The 21,669-nt window shown below is 38.6% G+C and overlaps 1 protein-coding gene across 1 annotated transcript in view; it reads right to left on the bottom strand.

Moving 5' to 3' along the window:
• GRIK2 (glutamate ionotropic receptor kainate type subunit 2) overlaps positions 1-21,669 on the bottom strand; it is a 687,728-nt gene that overhangs the window by 288,998 nt on the left and 377,061 nt on the right. Inside the window, exon 11 of the mRNA XM_014611075.3 lies at positions 6,659-6,865. Coding sequence (XP_014466561.1) covers positions 6,659-6,865 — 207 coding nt within the window. The remainder of the gene's footprint in view (positions 1-6,658; positions 6,866-21,669) is intronic.

Below are 21,669 nucleotides of genomic sequence, written 5' to 3'. Positions count from 1 at the left end.
AGACTTAAATCATCCAGAATTCATGCATTTAGTCTTTTTTTGCAAACTGTTGCAAGTTTCAGTACAAGTACTCCATAAACCCACATTCGAGCAGCAATTCTGTACCTACTTATACACAATACAAACTATGCCTGATAATAGTCCAAAGTCAAAAACAGCATGATTTATGATATAGTTCATTGAGCCAGGCCCCAGCAGAGTCAACAATGTTATAAGCCACAGTGATCCCTGCAATTCAGCACCACTCAGTATGTATTTGAACTCCAGATACACCCTCCACAAAGGATCCATATACTAATTATGCCCCCTCCCCAACTCCCCAACACATACGCATCACTGGAACCAGATGTTCTGGGATCCTCCAAAAATTTATACACAGATGAGGCACAGAGCAACCGGCTCCACCACCACTTCATGGTGGGCAGGGCCACACCAATCACATGCAATAGGCCAAGAGAAAGGGCAACAGAGCCTCTCCTCTGTACAGAAGTTTGGTGATGTTACCAGACAACTAAGGCTTGTAAAGAAACAGGAATCATCGGAAATGGGAAAGTAAGGCACAGCTCAGCTGTCAGAGTGAAGAGGAAGTTGAAATGTATGGTTCACCATGAGTTCACCACGAGTTGAAAAAGAGTTGGTACTGAGGGGAAATGAGTGCAATGGGCACTGCGTCTTATTTAGATTGGATGCACTAATGTAGCCTTGTGGTAAGTTCCCATCAATATGTTTACCTAATATGGGCCATACGTTTTACAGGCATGCTCAGTGTGGGTTGCATTCAATCATCTTCATAGAGTTGGTTACATTTGCTGAGCACATGCCACTTCTGGCAACAGTTTAATGAAAGACAGTGTATTCAATAAGGTTTTCTTGTATGCAAATATAAGGTGAGGAAATATTTTCTCCATGCTGATTGGAGGGGCAGGGGAGTTTTCTTATATTTGAGTCAATATGGTAGCTGCCTGACTTCAGCAGCTAAGCAGCTCTCTGAGCCAAGTTATTCCTGGGCATAAATAACTTCAAGAATTACAGAAAACTAATTAATTAAGGTTTATTCCAGACCACTTTAAATTGATTACACAAACATCTAAAATATTTTAGATTACTGAACAAAGAAAATAATGTTGGAGCTATTATCAATTCAAATATCCTGTAGTGAAAAGTGACTGAAGATGTTAATTTTAACAAATTCAAAAAGCACATACACTGACAAGTAGTTGAGGTTAATTCTCACTAAATTACATCTGTTTATCTAACTATCCACTGCATGTACAAGTCTTGCTCTTTCCTCCAAGTTGAAAATACCTGCTGAACCTGAACAATTCTGAAGAAACAAATGTTTTATTGTAATACTTGTACATAATAAAACAGCAGTCATGATCTAAAAGGAAAGTAGTTAAAGAAGCTTTTCTATAATGATTTATGAATCATAAAAGCTCTGCTAGTGATAATACAACTTGTAATGCATAAGCTTTGTGTTCCATAAGAACTATGTGGGGAAATCATGTACATTGAAAGCCAAGAAACAACAACTGCATTTTTTTAAATAGCACATAATAATAGTGAATTAGTTCCCAATGGATTTCTCACTTTAATACATATCTGCCAGAAACTACAAAACTGCAGATATTTGCCTCACTGTTTCAAAAACCTACCAACTAAGAATGCTTTTAAATGGTTGCACAGAAGGGCTTCTATTATAAGAAAAGTAAAGTAAATTATTTTACTGTATTATCTAACTATAGAGTGCCAGTATCCAATATTAATACAGATAAATAGTGGACATACCTGCTCATGAGCACTTTCGCATACATACACACAATTTCTTAAATAATACAATATCACTTCACACAGTTTATTCTACAACCCTAACATGCAATGATCCTAGCACAAATCATCAAGAACCTGAGCTCTTCAGAGTTTATGGCCTAATTAAAATCAATTTAGGAACCTGAAAGCCTACTACTGACTTCAATATAATAGTAGTTTGCCCCCAATAAACAAATAAGTTCCTAACACCTGCACCTAGCACCGTTTGAACAACAACAACAAAAAAGATACTACCTAAATAAAATTTTCAGTGAATCAAATGAACAAGTTACTGAAAATGTTTAGTTCTTTAATATTTGAAATAAAAGAAAATGGAATTTGAAAGTGAAAGGCTAGCTAGGGTTAGCATCACCAAGGGACCACAAAATCAAGGACCAAGTAGTGACATCTCATTTAGGATACTCACATGATAGTTGAGAACTTGATTCAAATCTCTGGTATAAAACAGGAAGAGAACGGGTTTAAATTAAGTTCTTCCATTTCCCAAGAGAGTGACCTAAGCACCACAATACAGGGTGTTCTGTGATGAAGCTCTCTCAGTCTTTCCTATTGAAGCAGTTTCATTTTGCATTAAGAACTCAAATAAAATATCCACTAGTACAGAGATAGGGAAAGAAAGAATACAAGTCTAAGATTGTCTTATATGGGATTCACCTGGGATGGAGACAACTAAGTCCCAGTGCCTGTTCCTATGAATATTTCAGTATTTTCTACTGAAGCAGTCAGGGAGGGTAATAAACTATTCAGTGAAAACTGTTTAGCCATACTTTGGGGCTATAAATATAAGATTATAACATAAAAAAACAAATACACAACTCCCCCTCCCCGGTGGGTTTGCAAATTTTTCATATAGAAGAATATATCAGTGGAATTCACTTGCTAACTACCTCCCTCCAATCTGCAATTATGGAGACAACCACCTTTCCAGCAGTAACCCCATGACTTCTTCCTATAAGCAAATACTGTAGCTGTTACAGGGAATTAACATTAGGGAAAAAGACACCTCCATGTTTTCACTTTTCATTTTAATACATTTGCTTGAAAGAAAGAAAAAAAGAGGGAGATCCAATATATTCAGTCAGTCATGTGTAGACCATTTGGTGTGCATGTTACCATTTGGGAAATTTTGACTTACAAGATACAACACAGATAAACACTATTTAAACACTATATAACACACTGACTATGTAAGCAGTAAGAGAGGGAAGAAAGCTTGATGGAATACTGGAAAACAGACTGGAATTACACATAGGCTGAAACAATGGCAAACACTGTTGTCTCAGTCTTTGTCTATCTAGTACAATAGTTCTCAACCTTTTATAGATTCAAGGCAGCCCTCATTAAACTCAGGGTGCATCTCAGAAAAATGCTAGATCATTGCTTTAACTGATTTCTTGACTACGGAAAAATAATAGAGCAATTCTTCTGGTGCAAAGAACTCAAAACGACTACAACAGGGCAGAATATTTTGACACTATAGATTATTATTTGAAATCCCTGGGTTTATCTTGTGAATCATGTGTAGGGGGTTCACATCTAACAGTGTTAACATTATGTGGCACCCTTTAAAGGATCTCAAGTACCACAGGATACAAGAGCACCTTGTTTGAGAACAATGATTTAGTAAATTGTGCAGCATTGGAACTCTTCTTTTTGACATGTCATAAAAAAACAACAGAGAAATGGAAGATCTCTTTTCTCAGGTATTAGGAAACTCAAATGTATATTTAAGCACCTAAACAAGTGATGTGTTTCCAGTGGTATAAGGAGAACCTATAATTTTCATTTCACACATCTCTGAGCCAGTGTCCCTTGGACTAAGTATTTATGCAAAGTGACTCAGTGGAAATGTTGATGCCTAGCTTTAGGATAAAAGTTTGAAAAGTTGGGCCTTCCACTGACTGTATTATTTATCTTTTTATTTAATTTTGGAATTCCCTTTATCTTGCACCCAAAAAGCTGCATCCATGTCTGTGGACATTTGGTTCCCTGAGGATAACTAGTAGCAATTCACCTAGTGCCACCACTAGTTATCCCCAGGGAACACTTGTGTCATGTGCCCTCTGCTGCACAGAAGGTTACCCCAGGTGGCGTAGGGGAGGTTGGCCCGACAAACCTTACCTATGGTCCTGGATATCCAGGGGTCAACACCTCCTCCCCGTGCTGCTCCCCTTGCAGTGCAGAGAACAGCTGAACGTGTTGTATGAGGTGTCACAGATGTGTCTGCGGTGCCACATACTGCACGGCTGTGCTCACCTAGATGTGGCCACAGGTTGTTTTTAAATATAGACTTTATAATCTTAAAGATAACTCTGTATTTTTCCTTTAACAATATATATTCAATATCCTTTCATTTATTTATTTAGTGCGGTTAATGTAACCTAGTCACTTTTTCCTTCTTTCTGATTTTATGAATAGATGATCAAGAATTTACTTTTCAGGTTACTAAAAAGTACTTCCAAATTATACAACATAAGCACTTCACTTTGTCCCCCCCATACAGTGGAAAAAGGCACAACTAGCAGCTCTCCTAGTCCAGACAGACAATTGCCTATGAAATTACCCTAAGGATTAGGCATGAGATTATAGCTGTATTGTATAAAATAACCTTCAGAAGCCTGATTTCTTTCCATCTCATCTAGTGTTCCTACAATCATTCTAATCAAAGACTTTGAGAAAGGGCAAAACAAGGTCAACTTGATATATGGAATCATGCTACCCTCAGTAGGACAAAATACTCCAATTTTTAAAACTATTTTATGCAAGACAAAACCTAATGTTTCTGTCAGTGTTCTTGTAGATGCTTTCTTGTACAGGAGCCCCTTCTCCTTTATGATTATTTATAAAAACTCTATGTCCTTTGCTGGATATTAGATTTATCAAGAAAAAATGCTACAACAGCTGTCCCATAAAGAAAGGTAGTATATAAGAAGCGTATTGATGGAGCTTGGGTCACTGGTAATCAGAGACGTGATTACCACAGCATCCTTACGAGGAAAGGTTGAGGGACCTGGGACTCTTTAGCCTGAAAAAGAGAAGGCTGAGAGGAGACTTGGTAGCAACTTACTGGTACATCAGGGGAATACATCAAGGGCTCAGTGAACAACTGTTCACCAGGGCACCCTTGGGGAAAATCAGGAGTAATGGCCACAAACTCCTGGAAGACTGTTTTAGGCTCAACACTATGAAAAACTTCTTCACAATTAGAGTGTCCAGGCTGTGGAATAAGCTCCCTCCAGAGGTGGTACAATCATCTACCCTGGAAATCTTCAAGAGGAGACTGGACAGACACCTTGCTGGGGTCAGCTGACCCCAGTTGTCTTCCCTTACTAATGCAATCTTCCTGAAGTCCCTTCCAGCCTTACCATCTATGCATCTATAAATTAAACTTGAAATATGAGAAAAATCAATTCTGGATATAATAAAACTGAACCAAAGGTTATGGAATGATTACAGCTATGTTTATATTTTAATACTAGGATTTTAGTATTAGAATTATTCAAATGTGTACAATTTTTGATAATCTCAGTGTAGGTCCTAGAGGACCATAACCACCTCAAGAAATGGAGAAGAATGGAGTAGGGTATGTACCAAAAAGTGAGACTAAAAAAGCTTTCAAAAGAATTATAGAAGAAATGCTTGTACAGTGCCTACTCCCAATCAGGGATAATTAACTTAAGTAGATGTCATTAGTTTACAACCATCAATTTCACACTGATATATACACAAGCATGTTTGAAAAAAATGCTAAATGAGATGTAATTAATACATATTGCAACAGCAGTTACTTACTTATAACTTCAGAGAAAGCTATTCAACTAATATTCATAACCTTATTTTTTTAATTGGAACCTGTTCTCATGAGTTCTTAGAACAAATGGCAGCAAGGTAACTGGCTGCTTTAGCTGCAGGTTGCTCAGGCATTTTATGCCAATGCCATCTTGAAGAAATATGACTTTAGCTAGGTGCAGAATAATCTCTCTTTATTTTATTCATATTGATGCATAAAGCATTTGTTTTATTCCAAGTGTCTTTGATCAGATGTCTTGATATTGAACAATTTGCCCAAATAAATGCAAATGTGACAAAATAAAGACACCAGATACAATTCCATAATTTTCAAACAGACTAACCTCCATTCCTAAGAGAGTGAATTCATTGGCACCACCAACTGAGAAAGTATGTTTTAAAGGCTGTATTGAAGGGATGCCTGGATTAGTTACAAACAATTGCCTATAATGGTATCTGTTTTGATTTGCATTGAATTACCCTGCTGCTTCTGCCTGCACTGAAACTTCTGTCTTGCTGACTGGACTTTATAGGTTATGTTATGAAGAGACAAAAAGGGTCTGCTCAGTTTTATGTTCATGATAAAGAATACTACATATTTTAAAGGTTATAGTATAAAGTTTCTTATCATCAATGAAGGGACAATTATTGCTGAATGATTAAGTAGTTATCATATTTCTTCTTACATGAAAACTATATTTATTCTTAAGAAATCATTCTTAATGCTATTTGTTCTACATTTTAATTTGGAAATAATCCATCAAAGAGTAAACATCTTTGGTTAGAAAGAAACAGTGTTAAAAAGACAAAACAGTGATGCATAAAAATAGCCTATATTTAAAAAGACATATTAAGACTAAAAAAAAGTCATTTATTTTCAATGTACAAATTTTCTTATCATAAAGTTGTTATTGTCACATACTATTACTGCAGTCTATCCTTATATAAAATATAATTGATAACCTTGATAAATTTAGTAAATATCATTGAAAGCAGAATGAGAATAATATAGCTGCAAAGCTTTCATAAAGGTACTTACATGATCAATTAGTTCCCGAACCATTCCATTCCACTGTCCGCTGGCATCATCTTGGGCTCCATATTTTCCATCCTCCACAAGCCTAATTTCATAGTTAAATCCAAGGATGGTAGATAGTTCCCTGAGGAGGTCAATGCAATATCCTTCAAATCGATCATTTCCATACAAAGGTTTGTCAGACTTCTTAAACATCACATATGGCTCTTCCTGTAAGAATTGAAAGCACAGAGTGTCAATCATATAGTATATTAACTTTTTTGTTAATATATTACCATGATATCATGTCTTGTGCACAGAGGTTATTAAGAGAAAACTGTCCTTGCATCATTCAAAAAACAATTCCTCTCATTTTTAAGTGACATCAAAAAGCCAATGCTGCAGCCATGTTGTCAATGCAGCTGTACTCAACTCAATTTGAAATGTACTCTTTAACAAATTACTTATTTGTCCCAAGTATTGATTGGGTGGAATTCTGTAAGCTGCTTAAAAATGAAAGTAATCTAAAAATGTGATTATTTTGGCAATTGAATACTAATAGTTTTATTATGGATCTCTAATATCAATCAAGAGTCCTTAGTACCATATGCTATACTTTTCTTAACAGCAGGGATGTTAATAGTGCTTCTCAATGCCTTATTAAATAAGTATATAGAAAAACCCTTCAAAAAACATCAGCCACAGTACATTCTGTTCTCCTGCATCAAGTTAAAAGTTGTTATTTAGGAGAGCACAGAACACTAATGAACATATTTACATTAAAAAAGTACATGGAAACCAAATTTTAACTTTCTCACATTTTCAGCTCTCAAACTTAATTCTAAAGTTATGATGTGATTGAAGATTCAGGCAGCTATATATTGTTACAAGTGATGCCTAGAGGACAGCATATACTTTACTAAGAACTGCCAATTACTTAAATTTTTTTGGTAGTAACCTAATAGCTGACACCATGTGGGATTTCTGATTATATTCTGGTTGTAGAAAAAATCTAGCTTTCACTACATACAGTATAATGATGAGGAAAGGAGAGAGGCTTATGGTTTTCTTCTACCAATACAGTACCAATCTTCAGTTTCCAACTGACACAGGATGGGTTAGATGCATGAGCTCAAGCTTTGCTGATGTTTTAGAGTCCTTTCCATTTTATACAAGGATAAAAAATAACCACAAAGTAAGGTAAGAAAAATGGCACCAGATGCAATCACTGCACCAGACACAAGATTCAATGAATAATAAAATAAATTCTCCAGGGTAACTTTACAAAATGCATACAGTCCAAAATCCCTGCCTCAGCATTCATAGGGGTTAACAGCACTTCATTCTACTGGCACCTGGCAGCTTTAATAAGGGTCTGTCAGCATTTCCAATATAACCCCCATTTTGAAGAGTCCCATAACTCATCCATTTTAATTTGCATACAGCTGAAACTTTAGCACACAAGTTTTTAGCCTGAATAGGAAGAGGTAACGCATGAAGATTTTCCTTTTTAAAACCAAGTATTTTCAGCAAGTGGATATTTCCCCTTTATGTAATTTAAAGAGACTGTTGGCTTTTTTGTTTTAATTGCCATGTTAAGATTTTGTTATCCATACTTAAAATAATGCGTTTATGGTTTAATGTTTTATTCACACAAACTATAATACTTCTGCCAGTGGAGCTCCTCACATGAGTTAGGCTTTCACAGAGTTCAATACTCTAGTTTTTAACAATATATGCCAAATAATTCAAAAGATTTTGGATTTTTAAATTTTAAAATAAAATGAAGTGTTGTAATGGAATTTCATTCAGTCTAGATAGCAGACAACTATATACAAGCTGACTCTTTTGGGTTGCTTAATTTATAAGGCACGTTTAATAAATGCATTTAATAAAAAATACACTACTCTACAACACAGTAGCTGTAGTATTAAAAAAAACCCCAAAACATTACCTTTAGTGAGATGTTTCATAACATGATCTTTCAAAAGTAAATGTAAATTGGAAATTTCTAAGAAGAATACTATACAATGCAAACTTATCGTGTAAGATGTAAAAAAAAATGAAAGTCCTTGTGAGCTGTGAAAAAATCTTTATGTATATTTTAATACAAATGTATAAATTAGTAGAGGTAGGTGGGATTTTCTCATTCCTTGAAAACTGTAAAAACTAAAAAAATCAAAATTCAAAATCTCAAATATTTCATAGATTTCATAGATTTTCATAGACATTAGGGCTGGAAGGGACCTCGGAAGATCATCGAGTCCAGCCCCCTGCCCAAAGGGCAGGAAGTCAGCTGGGGTCATAGGATCCCAGCAAGATAAGCATCCAGTTTCATCTTGAAGGTGGTCAATGAAGGCGCTTGAACCACCTTCAGTGGCAGGCTGTTCCAGACCTTGGGGGCTTGGACAGTAAAGAAATTCTTCCTTATGTCCAGCCTAAAACGATCTTGAAGTAGTTTGTGACCATTCGACCTCGTCATCCCTTGGGGCGCTCTGGTGAACAAACGTTCCCCCAGATACGGGTGGTCACCCCTGATAAACTTGTAGGTGACCATCAGATCACCCCTGAGCCTGCGCTTTTTCAGGCTAAAGAGCCCCAGGGCTCTCAGCCTGTCATCTTAGGGTCTGCTTCCCTGACCTCTGATCATGCGCGTGGCTCTTCTCTGGACTCTCTCAAGCTTCTCCACATCCTTTTTGAATTGTGGAGCCCAAAACTGGACGCAGTACTCCAGCTGCAGCCTCACTAAGGCCGAGTACAGGGGGAGAATGACGTCCCGGGATTTGCTTGAGAAGCATCTATGGATGCAAGCCAGTGTTTTGGTCGCTTTACTAGCCGCAGCATTGCACTGCAGGCTCATGTTCATCTTGTGGTCAATGATGACCCCCAAGTCTCTTTCTTGCGTAGTGCTAGCCAACATAGCACTGCCGAGCCTATAAGGATGCTGCGGGTTTTTCTTCCCAAGGTGGAGAACCTTGCATTTATCAGCGTTGAACACCATCAGATTCTCATCCACCCACTTGCTGAACCTGTCCAGGTCAGCCTGGATCACCCACCAAATATGTTGGCAAATAAAAAAAATGGGTCAAAGATTTTTGTGTAGATAATTTTAAATATTCCATTTCAATGCTATAATAGTTTCATTATAATTACAGTAAGTTCTAAATGCAAAGTCATTTTGAACCAAAGAAAAGTTTATCTTTTTTCTAATTTTGTTTTGTTTTTTTAAATAGTGGATTCTTTGACAATTTCTACACTTAAATTTTTATTTTTTATCTCTTTGGAATCAGACAATCTGCCCAAAACTAGTCTTTCTTTAAAAAAAAAATTTTTTTTAACCAGCATTGAGATCAAATCAGACCATACAAACAAGCCATAATCACAATCCAACAGAACAAAACAAAAAATATGGAGGACTGTTTGGTCTTAGAAAATAATAGACTATATATTACAAAAGCTAGGACTCAATATGCCCATATATGAATGTAGAAAAAATATAATTCATACTGTAGCGTGGGTGTTAATGTTGACATCTATAGCTCTATCTAGCCTGTATTTAGCTTGACCTAACCAACAAATGCCCAGTCATGCAGGTGCTTGCAGGGCTTAAATTGTACTAAAAATGGTGGAACTGATTTAAATTAGTTCACTTCAGGAGGGGAACTAACTTTAGATTGAGAAAAGGTTAACCCAATTTACAAAGAGTTAACCTGATCTAGCAAACATGCGTACAAGTTCACAGTACAGCCACTTGCCCTGAGGCCTGGGGTTCTGCTGTTCCTCCCCACCCCACCCCCACTCAACCCTTACTAGACTACTTTTAACCCCACAACTATACACATAGGATCAGGCAACCCCCATTTAACAGATCCACTGATCCCATCCCTGCAGACCCACCAGCACCCCCTGGCCCACAAACCCTTGCTATACTGCCACCCCCTCCCCATACCCCACTTACCTTAGGCTGCCCGCACCACTCCCAGTAGTGGTGAACACCTGCATACATCACTCCAAGGTTTGATTTAGGGGGCATGAAGTAAGCCACCTACACCTAAATTGGGTGCTGGGAATGCTTGCACATACTGTAAGAGTGTCAGACAATGTCTGAAACATCTTTACCAACCCCACCTACTTCTAGCAATATCATACCATATGTGTTTGCTAATCACCTAAATCTATTTCAGAATCTAATACATAGAAAGGCTAGGAGTATATATGAAGGATAGCTGCATGCACACACACAATACTTGCAAAGCTGCATATATCCAGTCTTGGACACTGATTAAAAAAAGATTCCATCAGATTTGACTTCTTCTTCATGGTGCAGTTCACCTACAGATATTTTAATGTGTTACATAATTTGATTTTTACTTTGTTTTTAAAAGCACTTCTGGAATAAATCAGACAACTACTTTCTAAAAACCTGAGACACACTTTTATCTAGGTTTTCATTTGGCATGTGATTAATGCTGTATAAATAATTTCAAGGCTAGTAATGGATATCTGATGAATACAAATAGTGTGTGTGAAATACCTACATAATATTTACCTTAGTTACCCATTTATTTTTGTATGACGAAACATTTTCAAAAATATATATATATGTGTGTGTGTGTGTGTGTGTGTGCGTGCGTGCATGTGTATTTTATTTATTTATTTATTTATTTATTTATTTTAAAGAACTGCAACTATAGATTAACTCTTCACCTTAAAATTTCCATCTTAATAAAAAGCAGTACACAACTGAAAACCTCAGTGGAATTTTTACAGATGAACACTATAAAGATTAATACTGAAAGGAAGACAGATGATGACACAGATGAGTAACTAAAAGTAGTTTCAAAAGCCTCCTGATATCTCCATCTAATTTTTTTCAATGCATTTCACTCCTCACCTTCATAACATGATGGGAACCTTCAACTCATAATTTCCATCACTGACAAACTAGCTTACTTTCACTGAGTCACAAAGAAACAACAGATAGATTTGAATGTGTTAATTGATATACAACGTTCCATTCAACATAAAGCACACTGTTTTCTTTGCATAACAGGAAAGAAAACAATGAGAGTCTAACCATTTGAAGATGCTATGCTTTTTCTCATGCTTTTATAATGGAAGCCAAAAAAGCCAAGCCATTTCTAGCATTATTCTTTTGATAAATGTCTTGATTGAATATATGTATTCATAGTTAGCTATTCATTGACTGCCTCCACAACTTGACCATTAACTGCAGTGTTGTCTTGAGCCTTATTTTTATTAAATCACATTGACATGCACACATTTTGTTTTTAGCATGTTCAGACACAGACCATCATGCTTATTAACTGTTTTTACAGTCTCCGACACTGGCTTTGCACTGGGTAGCAAGAATATTGGGTCATCGTCGAACCCAAAATCACTTAAGAGGTGTCTATGAATAGGAGTTCAAAATTCTTCCCCCTTGTCAAATCTTTCCAAAGCTTATCTCATAATAAATTCTGCATGCTGAAGAGCCTGTGAGCAGAATCAGCCTTGTTTCTCACCCTAGAAAAACACTAACCATCACTGTGAGATATATGAATGTGCACATGAATGTTAAATGTGCATATGAGAATCTAAGCTTCAATTTGTGTTTACTGAATCTGCTGATGGTAACTACTTCATTGCTTTATTTTAGCTTCAAAATATATTCAGTGCTAGCCAGCATGGCAGCACTCTTACCCAGATCAGTGGCTTGAGTCATTTTATTTCTGGTTGTACACAATAGTCACTCACTGCTGTTGACTTCCTGATCTGTTGCTGAAGACGGAGACTTTTGATGAGTTTTCCTCAGAATTCTGCACCTGCCAGTACACTCCACAGACCAGGGCTGTCTAGTTTCCAAGCAGCTGTTCCACAGTTTGCACCAGTGGGGACTAGATTCCGTAGATTTCACAGACATTAGGGCTGGACGGGACCTTGTAAGATCATAGTCAGGTGGGGTCAAAGAATCCCGGGAACATAAGCATCCAAATATTTCTTAAAAATATCCAGAGTAGGACTCTTTTCCAGGTCTTGGGTGCTCAGACAGTAAAGAAGTTTTTCCCTTATGTCCAGCCTAAAACGATCTTGCAGGAGTTTGTGACCGTTGGACCTTGTCATCCCCTGGGGTGCTCTGGCGAACAGTCGTTCCCCCAGATCCTGATGCACACTCCTTATCTACTTATAGGCTGCCACCAAGTCACCCCTGAGCCTGTGCTTCTTCAGGCTGAAGAGTCCCATGGCTCTCAGCCTCTCTTCATAAGGCCTGTTCTCTTGCCCTCTGATCATGCTCACGGTTCTCCTCTGGACTCTCTCGAGCTTCTCAAGCTTCTGGACTCTTTCAAGCTTCTGGACTACATGCCCAGCAGATCACACCAGGGCAAGCCACAGCTTCCTGGGCCTCACACCCTGCAGATATGCCTCATGAACCACCCCCCCACCTCCATCCACATCCACCCAACTGCTACACCATGTGTCTGGGACCCTCTCTTTATCCATGAAGGTGTTCCTCCACTACATTGCACACTTGTATAGGTGCCACACCACTGTGGACCTGCAACTGCTCCCTGCTGTAGCACACACCCACATGGGTGCCCCACTGCTGCACCATGTGCCTGTGACTCTGGCACCCCCACTAAACTGCATGCCCCAGACTCACCCTTCGCTCACTGCATTACCACACTGTCCCACTCCCTGCCCTAGGGAAGGGCAGTAAATGGTAGCTAGAAGAGGAAGTGGGAGCCCAGAGGCTCCAGCTGCTTTGGAGTGTTGGGGAAGCCATAATTTAACCCCATTCAGTTAGACAGCCCTGCCATAGATTATCACATGAGGTGGTATCAAATACTTTTAAGTAGTTAATAAAAAGTTGTTCAATAGGTGATATTGATCCTGAACTTTTCAATAACGTGACAAACATTTGTGATATGATCATGTGACCCTTCTCCCTTTCTGAAACCAGCTTGTTCTAATGGTTGTTCCTTTATCAATCATTCCACACAGTCCTTCATTACACAGAATAGAAGTCTTCCTTATGTGTTATAAAATTCTGATATATCCTTTCTCTTTGGTAAGGTCAGAAAGATTCATTTTTTCCAGTTGATGGACCACATTCTAGTAATCTACATGGCAGCATAGTTGATCCAATAAAAGATACCACCTTAAGAAAACATTGGCTTTCACAGTAATCTATCTATTGCGATTTTTTCCCATTAGACCAAAACCATGGTATACAATTACTTTTAATAATTCTGCTGATATGTTATCTAGCCCTGCTGCTTTTCCAGCTTCATTTGCAGAACAGTGTTTGCCAGATCCTCTGGTAAAATTGTTAGCTCCAGTTTCATGATCTCCTTTCTGTTATCTGGTATTATTATTAGTTTTGAGACACATATAGTTTGGCACAATAATTTCCTCACCAGCATTTGATGATTCTGTTATGATTTTTGTCACATTTTAACACAAGCAAATTTTTGTTGTAAGTTTTTTGACCCAAGGAATATCCCTTTTGTATTACCTTCTTTATGATTCTCAAGTTCAATGCATCTTGCTGTTATATATTTGCCTGCCTTTGGATCTGTCTGTCTAGTTACATGTATCCTCATCTGTGGTCTTCAGTCTCCAAGTTATTATTTTCCACTCTTCATCATTTTTCACTAGTTTAATTGCCTTATCATTTAACCATTTTGCAATCCAATGTGTTGACAGTTTTGAGCATCATGTTTCACTTTATTCCAAATTACATTCAGGTTGTTCTTATCTTTCATATGCAACAATTCCTCAAACACATTCTGGACAGAAGGCAGATACTTTTTCATGATTCTGGACAAGTGCAGATGCATGACTTGTTTAACATAATACTTCTTTACATTTTGGAAGCTAACATATGGTAGTCTAGCCCACTGTCTGTACTTAGGAAAGCCTCTGTCTACTACATATTATAGCTCAATAGTTTATTTTCCTGGTGATGCAGGTAATGAAGATATTTCCTTCAGGAAGATAAACCAGACCAACTATTTAGAAACAGTGTCCAAGACAAATTATTTAAGTACACTTTAGTTGATATCAATCCTAGGCTGTTATAGGTAACCTCACTGAACTTTTTCTTTGATTCAATTCCCCTGTGACCCTAAAGATCTTAGCTAGGAAAGGGAGAAATGTCAAGCCATTCAATAGAACCTAATGCAAAAACAGTAGAGGCAAAACAAAGCCTGAGTGCACTCAGTCCATTTTAGAATGCTTTCTTTACATTTAAAACTTAAATGGAAGATATTTTTAGAATGCTTTAATACATAATTAATTATTTTCTTACTGACCAGGCAGGTGGAAAGGGGGCAAACAACATTTCCCTTACACCCTTTACTATTCCCTGCAGAGACAGTGAGTCAGAGGAAGTAGAGTTATGGTTTGTCTTTATAGGGGGTTGCTTTAGAATAGTGATTCCTGATAACTCACTGTGTGGACAGTCTTATTTGATAATGACGCATTGTTGGGAAAATAATCCCTTATGTAAGGATATAAGCCTAAAGACAGAAAGGATAAGGAATATTTTTGTCAGCTTTCAGAGACTTTCTAAATTATTTCTTCCTTTTTACTGAGTGGTTCTTTTTTAGATCCTGCAAAACTGTGGGATACAATCACGACAGAAAGTCATATGCTTTTGAGTTCTTGAGAATAACAGTTTAACAGTCTTGGTTGAGGGCTCTAGGTACTACTGTAGTGTGAATTATAATGTTAAATTTAAAAAACCCAAACCAAACCAAACAAACAAACAGTACCACCACCACCACTACATACCACCACTACATAGCTCTTCTGTAAGGAAGGTACAAATCCAAAGATTAAGAAATATTAAGTCTGCTTTCAAGGAAGTTGGTATGTATTTGCCTGTATGTTCCTAACTGGGGAGGGGAGGGGCAGGTTGAGGAAGAATGCAGAAATATTGCACTTTTTGGGTAAGGGAACATCTTAGACCAGTGGTGCTCAGCCTTAGAATCACAGAATTATAGAACTAGAAGAGACCCGTAGGATCATCAAGTTCTGTCCCCTGCTGTGGACAGGAAATTATTGGGCTTAGACAAGCTCAGCAAGGTGCCTGTCCAGCCTCCTCTTAAACATCTCCAATGATAGTGACTGCACCACATCTGGTAGAAGTGTGTTCCAGATTCTAGCGACCCTTACAGAGAAAAAGTTCTTCCCTATGTGTAGCCTGAATTTGCCCTCTATAAGCTTATGTCTGTTTGTCCTTGTCCTCCCTTAAGGTGCCCTCCTGAAGAGTTTCTCCCCCAGGTCTTTGTGTTCTCCCCTTATGTGCTTGTAGGCAACCATCAGATCACCTCTCAGCCTTCTCTTACTCAGGCTGAACAGGTCTAGTTCCCTGAGTCTCTTTTCATGGGGCTTATCCTCCATGCCTTTGACCAAGAAGGTGGCCCTTCTTTGTACCCTCTCAAGCTTATCCATGTCCCTCTTGAAGTGTCCAGTTCTGGCTTCATGGGCCAGATGAATAGTGTGAGGCGAGGCCATGGGTCAGATGGAGCCCCATGAGCTATGATTGGGCCATCAGACCCAGCACCACACCCTCCTGCTCTGTGTACTGGGATTGGGCCACAGGGTCCAAAGACCACTTTCTCTCACTAGGATTAAGTGCCAGGGGGTCCTGACACCTACCCTTCCCAGCCTCTGTGTGCCTAGAAAGCTAGCATCACCCCTTTCCTGCTCCTGTGCCCTGGATTCTGGTATCTGGCATCTCATCAAGTGCACTGAACCTGGGACTCCCTATGGGTACCACCAAATTTCCAGACCTGTGGGGAGGTCTGCAGGTCAGATGGCATGATGCTAAAAGCCAGATTCCGCCCATGAGTAAAGGTTGAGCACCCTGCCTCAAACCACTCTGCAGTGAATCTCTGGTCAGCTGAAGAATAAGATTAATGATATCTGGAGGGAGTCCTTCCCTCAGATGGAAAGAATAGAGAAATATTTCCCAATTTAACATATAGCGAGAAATAGGACAGAAAAGCATAAATGTGAAAAAAAATAAATGTGAAAAATGATAATTAGCATAATTCATATATTGTAGTACATAGAGCCTTCAACAAAGACAAAGACCTTACTGTATCAGGTTTTATACATACACCTAAATGAGCTTGCAGTATAGAAAGATAAGAAAGGGAAATGGTGGAAGAAATGAAATATTCTGTCCCTACTTTATAGTTGATATTGGTGGCTTTTCTTTATTCTACAGTGAGTTTTAGAATGGTATAACTTTACTTAAATCTTGTTGAATTCTGATATAGTCTTGAATTACACTGATTCAAAGGTATGTGTGCTCGTGCACAGCTAATTTTGTAGGTAAAAGCACTTTCATAGTACTGAAAACACTTTTTCAATACAAAAAGAAAATAGAAAAGGTATCCCTACAATAGCAGCAAGGGGAGCCAGACACTTAAAAATGATAGTATGTGTACTTGCTCACATCCAGCATTGTCCTGTGACATAAGTTAATTTTGTTATAGAGCTGATTTTCAGGGGTGGTGAAATCTGAAGTGATCAATGAAAACAATCTGTGGAGGTACTTGCTACTTCCCAGCCCAACTTCATTAGTACAAGGTTCATCTGAACAGCTTTTAGCTACTTTTCTGAAAGGAAAAGGAGCTTAAAGGGCACATGACCTAAATGCTACTTTTTAGTTCTTTTTCTATTATCTCTTCCAATCTAAAAATAGACAACAGAGAAACTGGAGACACTAGATTTTTCAAAGGAGATAAATGTTCCAGATTTCCAAGCCTAAAGCAGAAGTGTAAATGCATGATCCATTCCAAAGTTTACTACAAATTTGAGATATACTGAAAATGCAATACTTTCAAGGCTAAGCAACTAAGTTGCAACTGCAAGAATGAGGCACTAAATAATAATTTGCTTGAAATATGCAATTTGGGTAACCGTGAACGCAAATGGGCACTTGAATATTTTACATTATATGAGGAATGTCTTTTTGCACATGGGTGTGCATATTTTGTCACTGTATCTAAGTGCTCAGTAGACACATCTACATGAGACACCACATCACTGTAGTGATGAGCTACATCATTACTACGGCAACGTAGTATTGGCGGGCATGAACCATGATGCCAATGCTACTTCACAGTAGTGTGGGAAAAAAAACATGCAGCATCAGAACTGCATGGTAACGCTGCTTAAGCAAGTAAATGACTCCCTTCAGATACAAGTACCAAATACTTAAGCAAGTACTATATGACTGTGAAGTAACAACTGTACAGTCTGGCACATGCGTAGACTTACCCAGTGTGGAAAAAATAGCACTCTTGGTGCTGAGATTCATAGCATTGATGACAAATTTAATTATGTATATAATCAAGATTAGCCTTTTTGACAACACATAATATTAGATGTTTGAGGATATTTCTATTATCATATCCTTTAGATTCCAGCACATGGGTATGATAAATATACAGTTTCAAAATCATCCTTAACCTGAGTCTCGTCTATAATATTTAGCAACTTATTTTGATCCTTAACGCCCAATTTATCTTGATCCTTAATTCCCCAAACCTCCAGAATGTACCAAATATAAATCAATTGCCAGGTGAACTTTGGATCAGAGGAATGGTAAGTATGAGAGATTCAGAAGGGCTCACTTTCTAAGTAGAAAACCCTGATAACCACTCATTCAAACAGTGGTTGAGACCTTCAGTGGATGTACCACCTTTTCTTTCCTGACTGAAATTAGAAAGGATTTAATATGGAGGGAATATTCGAACGCTCGTGGCGCACGGGCCAAGTCCCGGAGGACTGGAAAAGGGCTAACGTGGTCCCCATTTTCAAGAAGGGGAGGAAGGAGGACCCGGGCAACTATAGGCCAGTCAGTCTCACCTCCATCCTTGGTAAAGTCTTTGAAAAAATTATCAAGGCTCACATTTGTGAGAGCCCAGCAGGGCAAATTATGCTGAGGGGAAATCAGCACGGGTTTGTGGTGGGCAGATCGTGCCTGACCAATCTAGTCTCTTTCTATGACCAGGTTACGAAATGCCTGGACAGGATACTCTTTAATGTCTTCATCAGTGACTTGGACGAGGGAGTGAAATGTACTCTGTCCAAGTTTGCAGATGACACAAAGCTATGGGGAGAAGTGGACACGCCGGAGGGCAGGGAACAGCTGCAGGCAGACCTGGATAGGTTGGACAAGTGGGCAGAAAACAACAGGATGCAGTTCAACAAGGAGAAATGCAAAGTGCTGCACCTATGAAGGAAAAATGTCCAGCACACCTACAGCCTAGGGAATGACCTGCTGGGTGGCACAGAGGTGGAAAGGGATCTTGGAGTCCTAGTGGACTCCAAGATGAACATGAGCCGGCAGTGTGACGAAGCCATCAAAAAAGCCAAAGGCACTTTATCGTGCATCAGCAGATGCATGACGAATAGGTCCAAGGAGGTGATACTTCCCCTCTATCGGGCACTGGTCAGACCGCAGTTGGACTACTGTGTGCAATTCTGGGCGCCACACTTCAAGAAGGATGCGGATAACCTGGAGAGGGTCCAGAGAAGGGCAACTCGTATGGTCAAGGGCCTGCAGACCAAGCCCTACGAGGAGAGACTAGAGAAACTGGACCTTTTCAGCCTCCACAAGAGAAGGTTGAGAGGCGACCTTGGTGAGTATTTATTCACCAAGGCGCCCCCGGGGGTTACAAGAAACAATGGCCACAAGCTAGCAGAGAGCAGATTCAGATTGGACATTAGGAAGAACTTCTTCACAGTTCGAGTGGCCAAGGTCTGGAACGGGCTCCCAAGGGAGGTGGTGCTCTCCCCTACCCTGGGGGTCTTCAAGAGGAGGTTAGATGAGTATCTAGCTGGGGTCATCTAGACCCAGCACTCTTTCCTGCTTATGCAGGAGGTCGGACTCGATGATCTATTGAGTCCCTTCCGACCCTAACATCTATGAATCTATGAATCTATGGAGTGCAAGTAGGTTGCTTTGCTGGAAGAAAACAATAGATTCAGGAAGTATTACCACCATAGGCACATGAGAGAAAAGAACTTGCAAACAAAGAAACAGAAAGAGGAGAAACTGGAGACAAGTTTTGCTAGTTAATACCATTAGAGTAAGAGTGTGAAGCAGCCTAACAAAAGTCATAGTCTGCATTTACCAGAAAGAACTAGAAGGAGCTCTGTATAGTTCATAATTGTTACCGTGCATAGAAAAAGTGGAAAATATTACTGAAGATCCAGAAGGCCAAAGAGAATGAAGAAGTGTACAAAGACCTGTAGATAGTAGCTGATCCCAACCCATAAAACAATGTAGAATAGCAGAAAAGAGATCTCCAATCCTTGTAAGTTATTTTAAACTAAGGAGAAAAGAAATAAATTTCTCCATAAAAAGATGATGTGGCCAAGGCTGGATATCAAACTAGAGGCAAGATCCAGATGTATAATTATCTATTAGGATTAGGCTGGGTATCAGATAAGAGGCAAGATCAAGAGTCATAGTCTAAGTTAATGACAGATATTGGCCTATAAGTCCCTTCAGTGCCAGAGTAACTTCATGCTTCCTTTGTGGTACGGACAAACAGAAATCAGGAACAGGATGTTAATCAAGACCTAGTTGATATTGTCAAAACCTGGCAGTAAGATTTGCATGAATCTTAATGTGTAAATCACATGCATTAACCTACCAAACTGGAAGCAGTTTTTCACTACTCAGCTGAGAAAGAAGCAGCAGCTATTTTGTAGCACAGCCTTCCTATTAAAAAACCCATTCTAGGACTTGTTTCAGCCAGGCCATGCCTGGCTGATGGGTCCATGTAGCATTTGGAGGGATCAGCAGGTAGGAGGGATAGTTGGTGGGTCCACAGGGGTGGGGGCGGACAGGAAGCTAAAAATAGCCTAGTCAGTGTTAGCGGGGGTGGAGGGGGTAGGGAGCAGAGGGGTAAGAAGAGCAGAGTCCTAGATCTGTGTTCCAAATGTGTACACATGTTCCCTGGATTGGGTTACCTATTCCCAATCTAAGTTAGTTCACCTGCTCAGGTAAACTAACTTAGATCAGGCCCACCATTCATTATTGGCCTGATTTAAACCCCCCAGACACCTGCACAGCATGGCATTTAAATTAACCTAATCCTAGTTAGGTCAAATTAAATATAACATCTGCACAAACCCAAAATGACATGGACCCAAAATAGTTGCCCCTTTAGTAACTATTTTTAACAGTCAGAGGCAAAGACAGTGGTGGTGCTCTATCAGATGAAAATAATAGATTTGACTAACACCACAGATATTAAATAGAAGGTATTATAACTAAATATTTTTATATCATCAATTCCAGATGATTTGCAGTTGTACATTTTAAAATTGCTTGCCAAAAGTATCCTGGATCATTAAGACTGGTTTTTAACAAGCTTTGGAAGACTGGAAAAGCTCCAGAAGACTTGACAGGAATGAGTGTTGTGTTGTTAAAAGGATAATAACAGGTCTGTCAGCCTGACACTGAAAAAAGACAAAGTAGAGGAACAACCAATATGAAACTCAAATAATAAAAAGCAATTAGTGGAATATAATATAATTAATACCAAATAACATACATTTATGAAAAAATATACCTTAAGAAACTATCTTTTAAATTGTTAACAATATGTTTAAGTTCTAGAACAATTTACGAAGCATCATGATGAACTATCAATGGAAACCTTGATAGCAAAATTAATTTTTCTTCCAAAAATATGCTACAGCTTAAACAGAATAACTCAGAGAAGCCCTTTGGCCTCTGATGGACAAACAGCTAGACTAAATGACCATACTCATTTTCTAGTTTTATAATCCAGAAATATTCTTGATGGGCCTCCTCAAATTACTCCCCTATGCTAGTCTTCTGTATGATGGCTGGTAAACTGCCAACCCGTCTGAACCTTTCAACAGCATAGTTTCTTTTTTTTAAATAAAATAAAATAAATCAATATATCAGCTGTTCAAGTTCAGTTCTCTTTTGTTTCATATAGAAGTCTGGTTTTACAGACTATTTTACATTT

Source organism: Alligator mississippiensis, chromosome 1, assembly GCF_030867095.1.
Source record: "Alligator mississippiensis isolate rAllMis1 chromosome 1, rAllMis1, whole genome shotgun sequence".
NCBI lineage: Eukaryota > Metazoa > Chordata > Crocodylia > Alligatoridae > Alligator > Alligator mississippiensis.
This window is presented reverse-complemented; position numbering and strand designations above follow the sequence as displayed.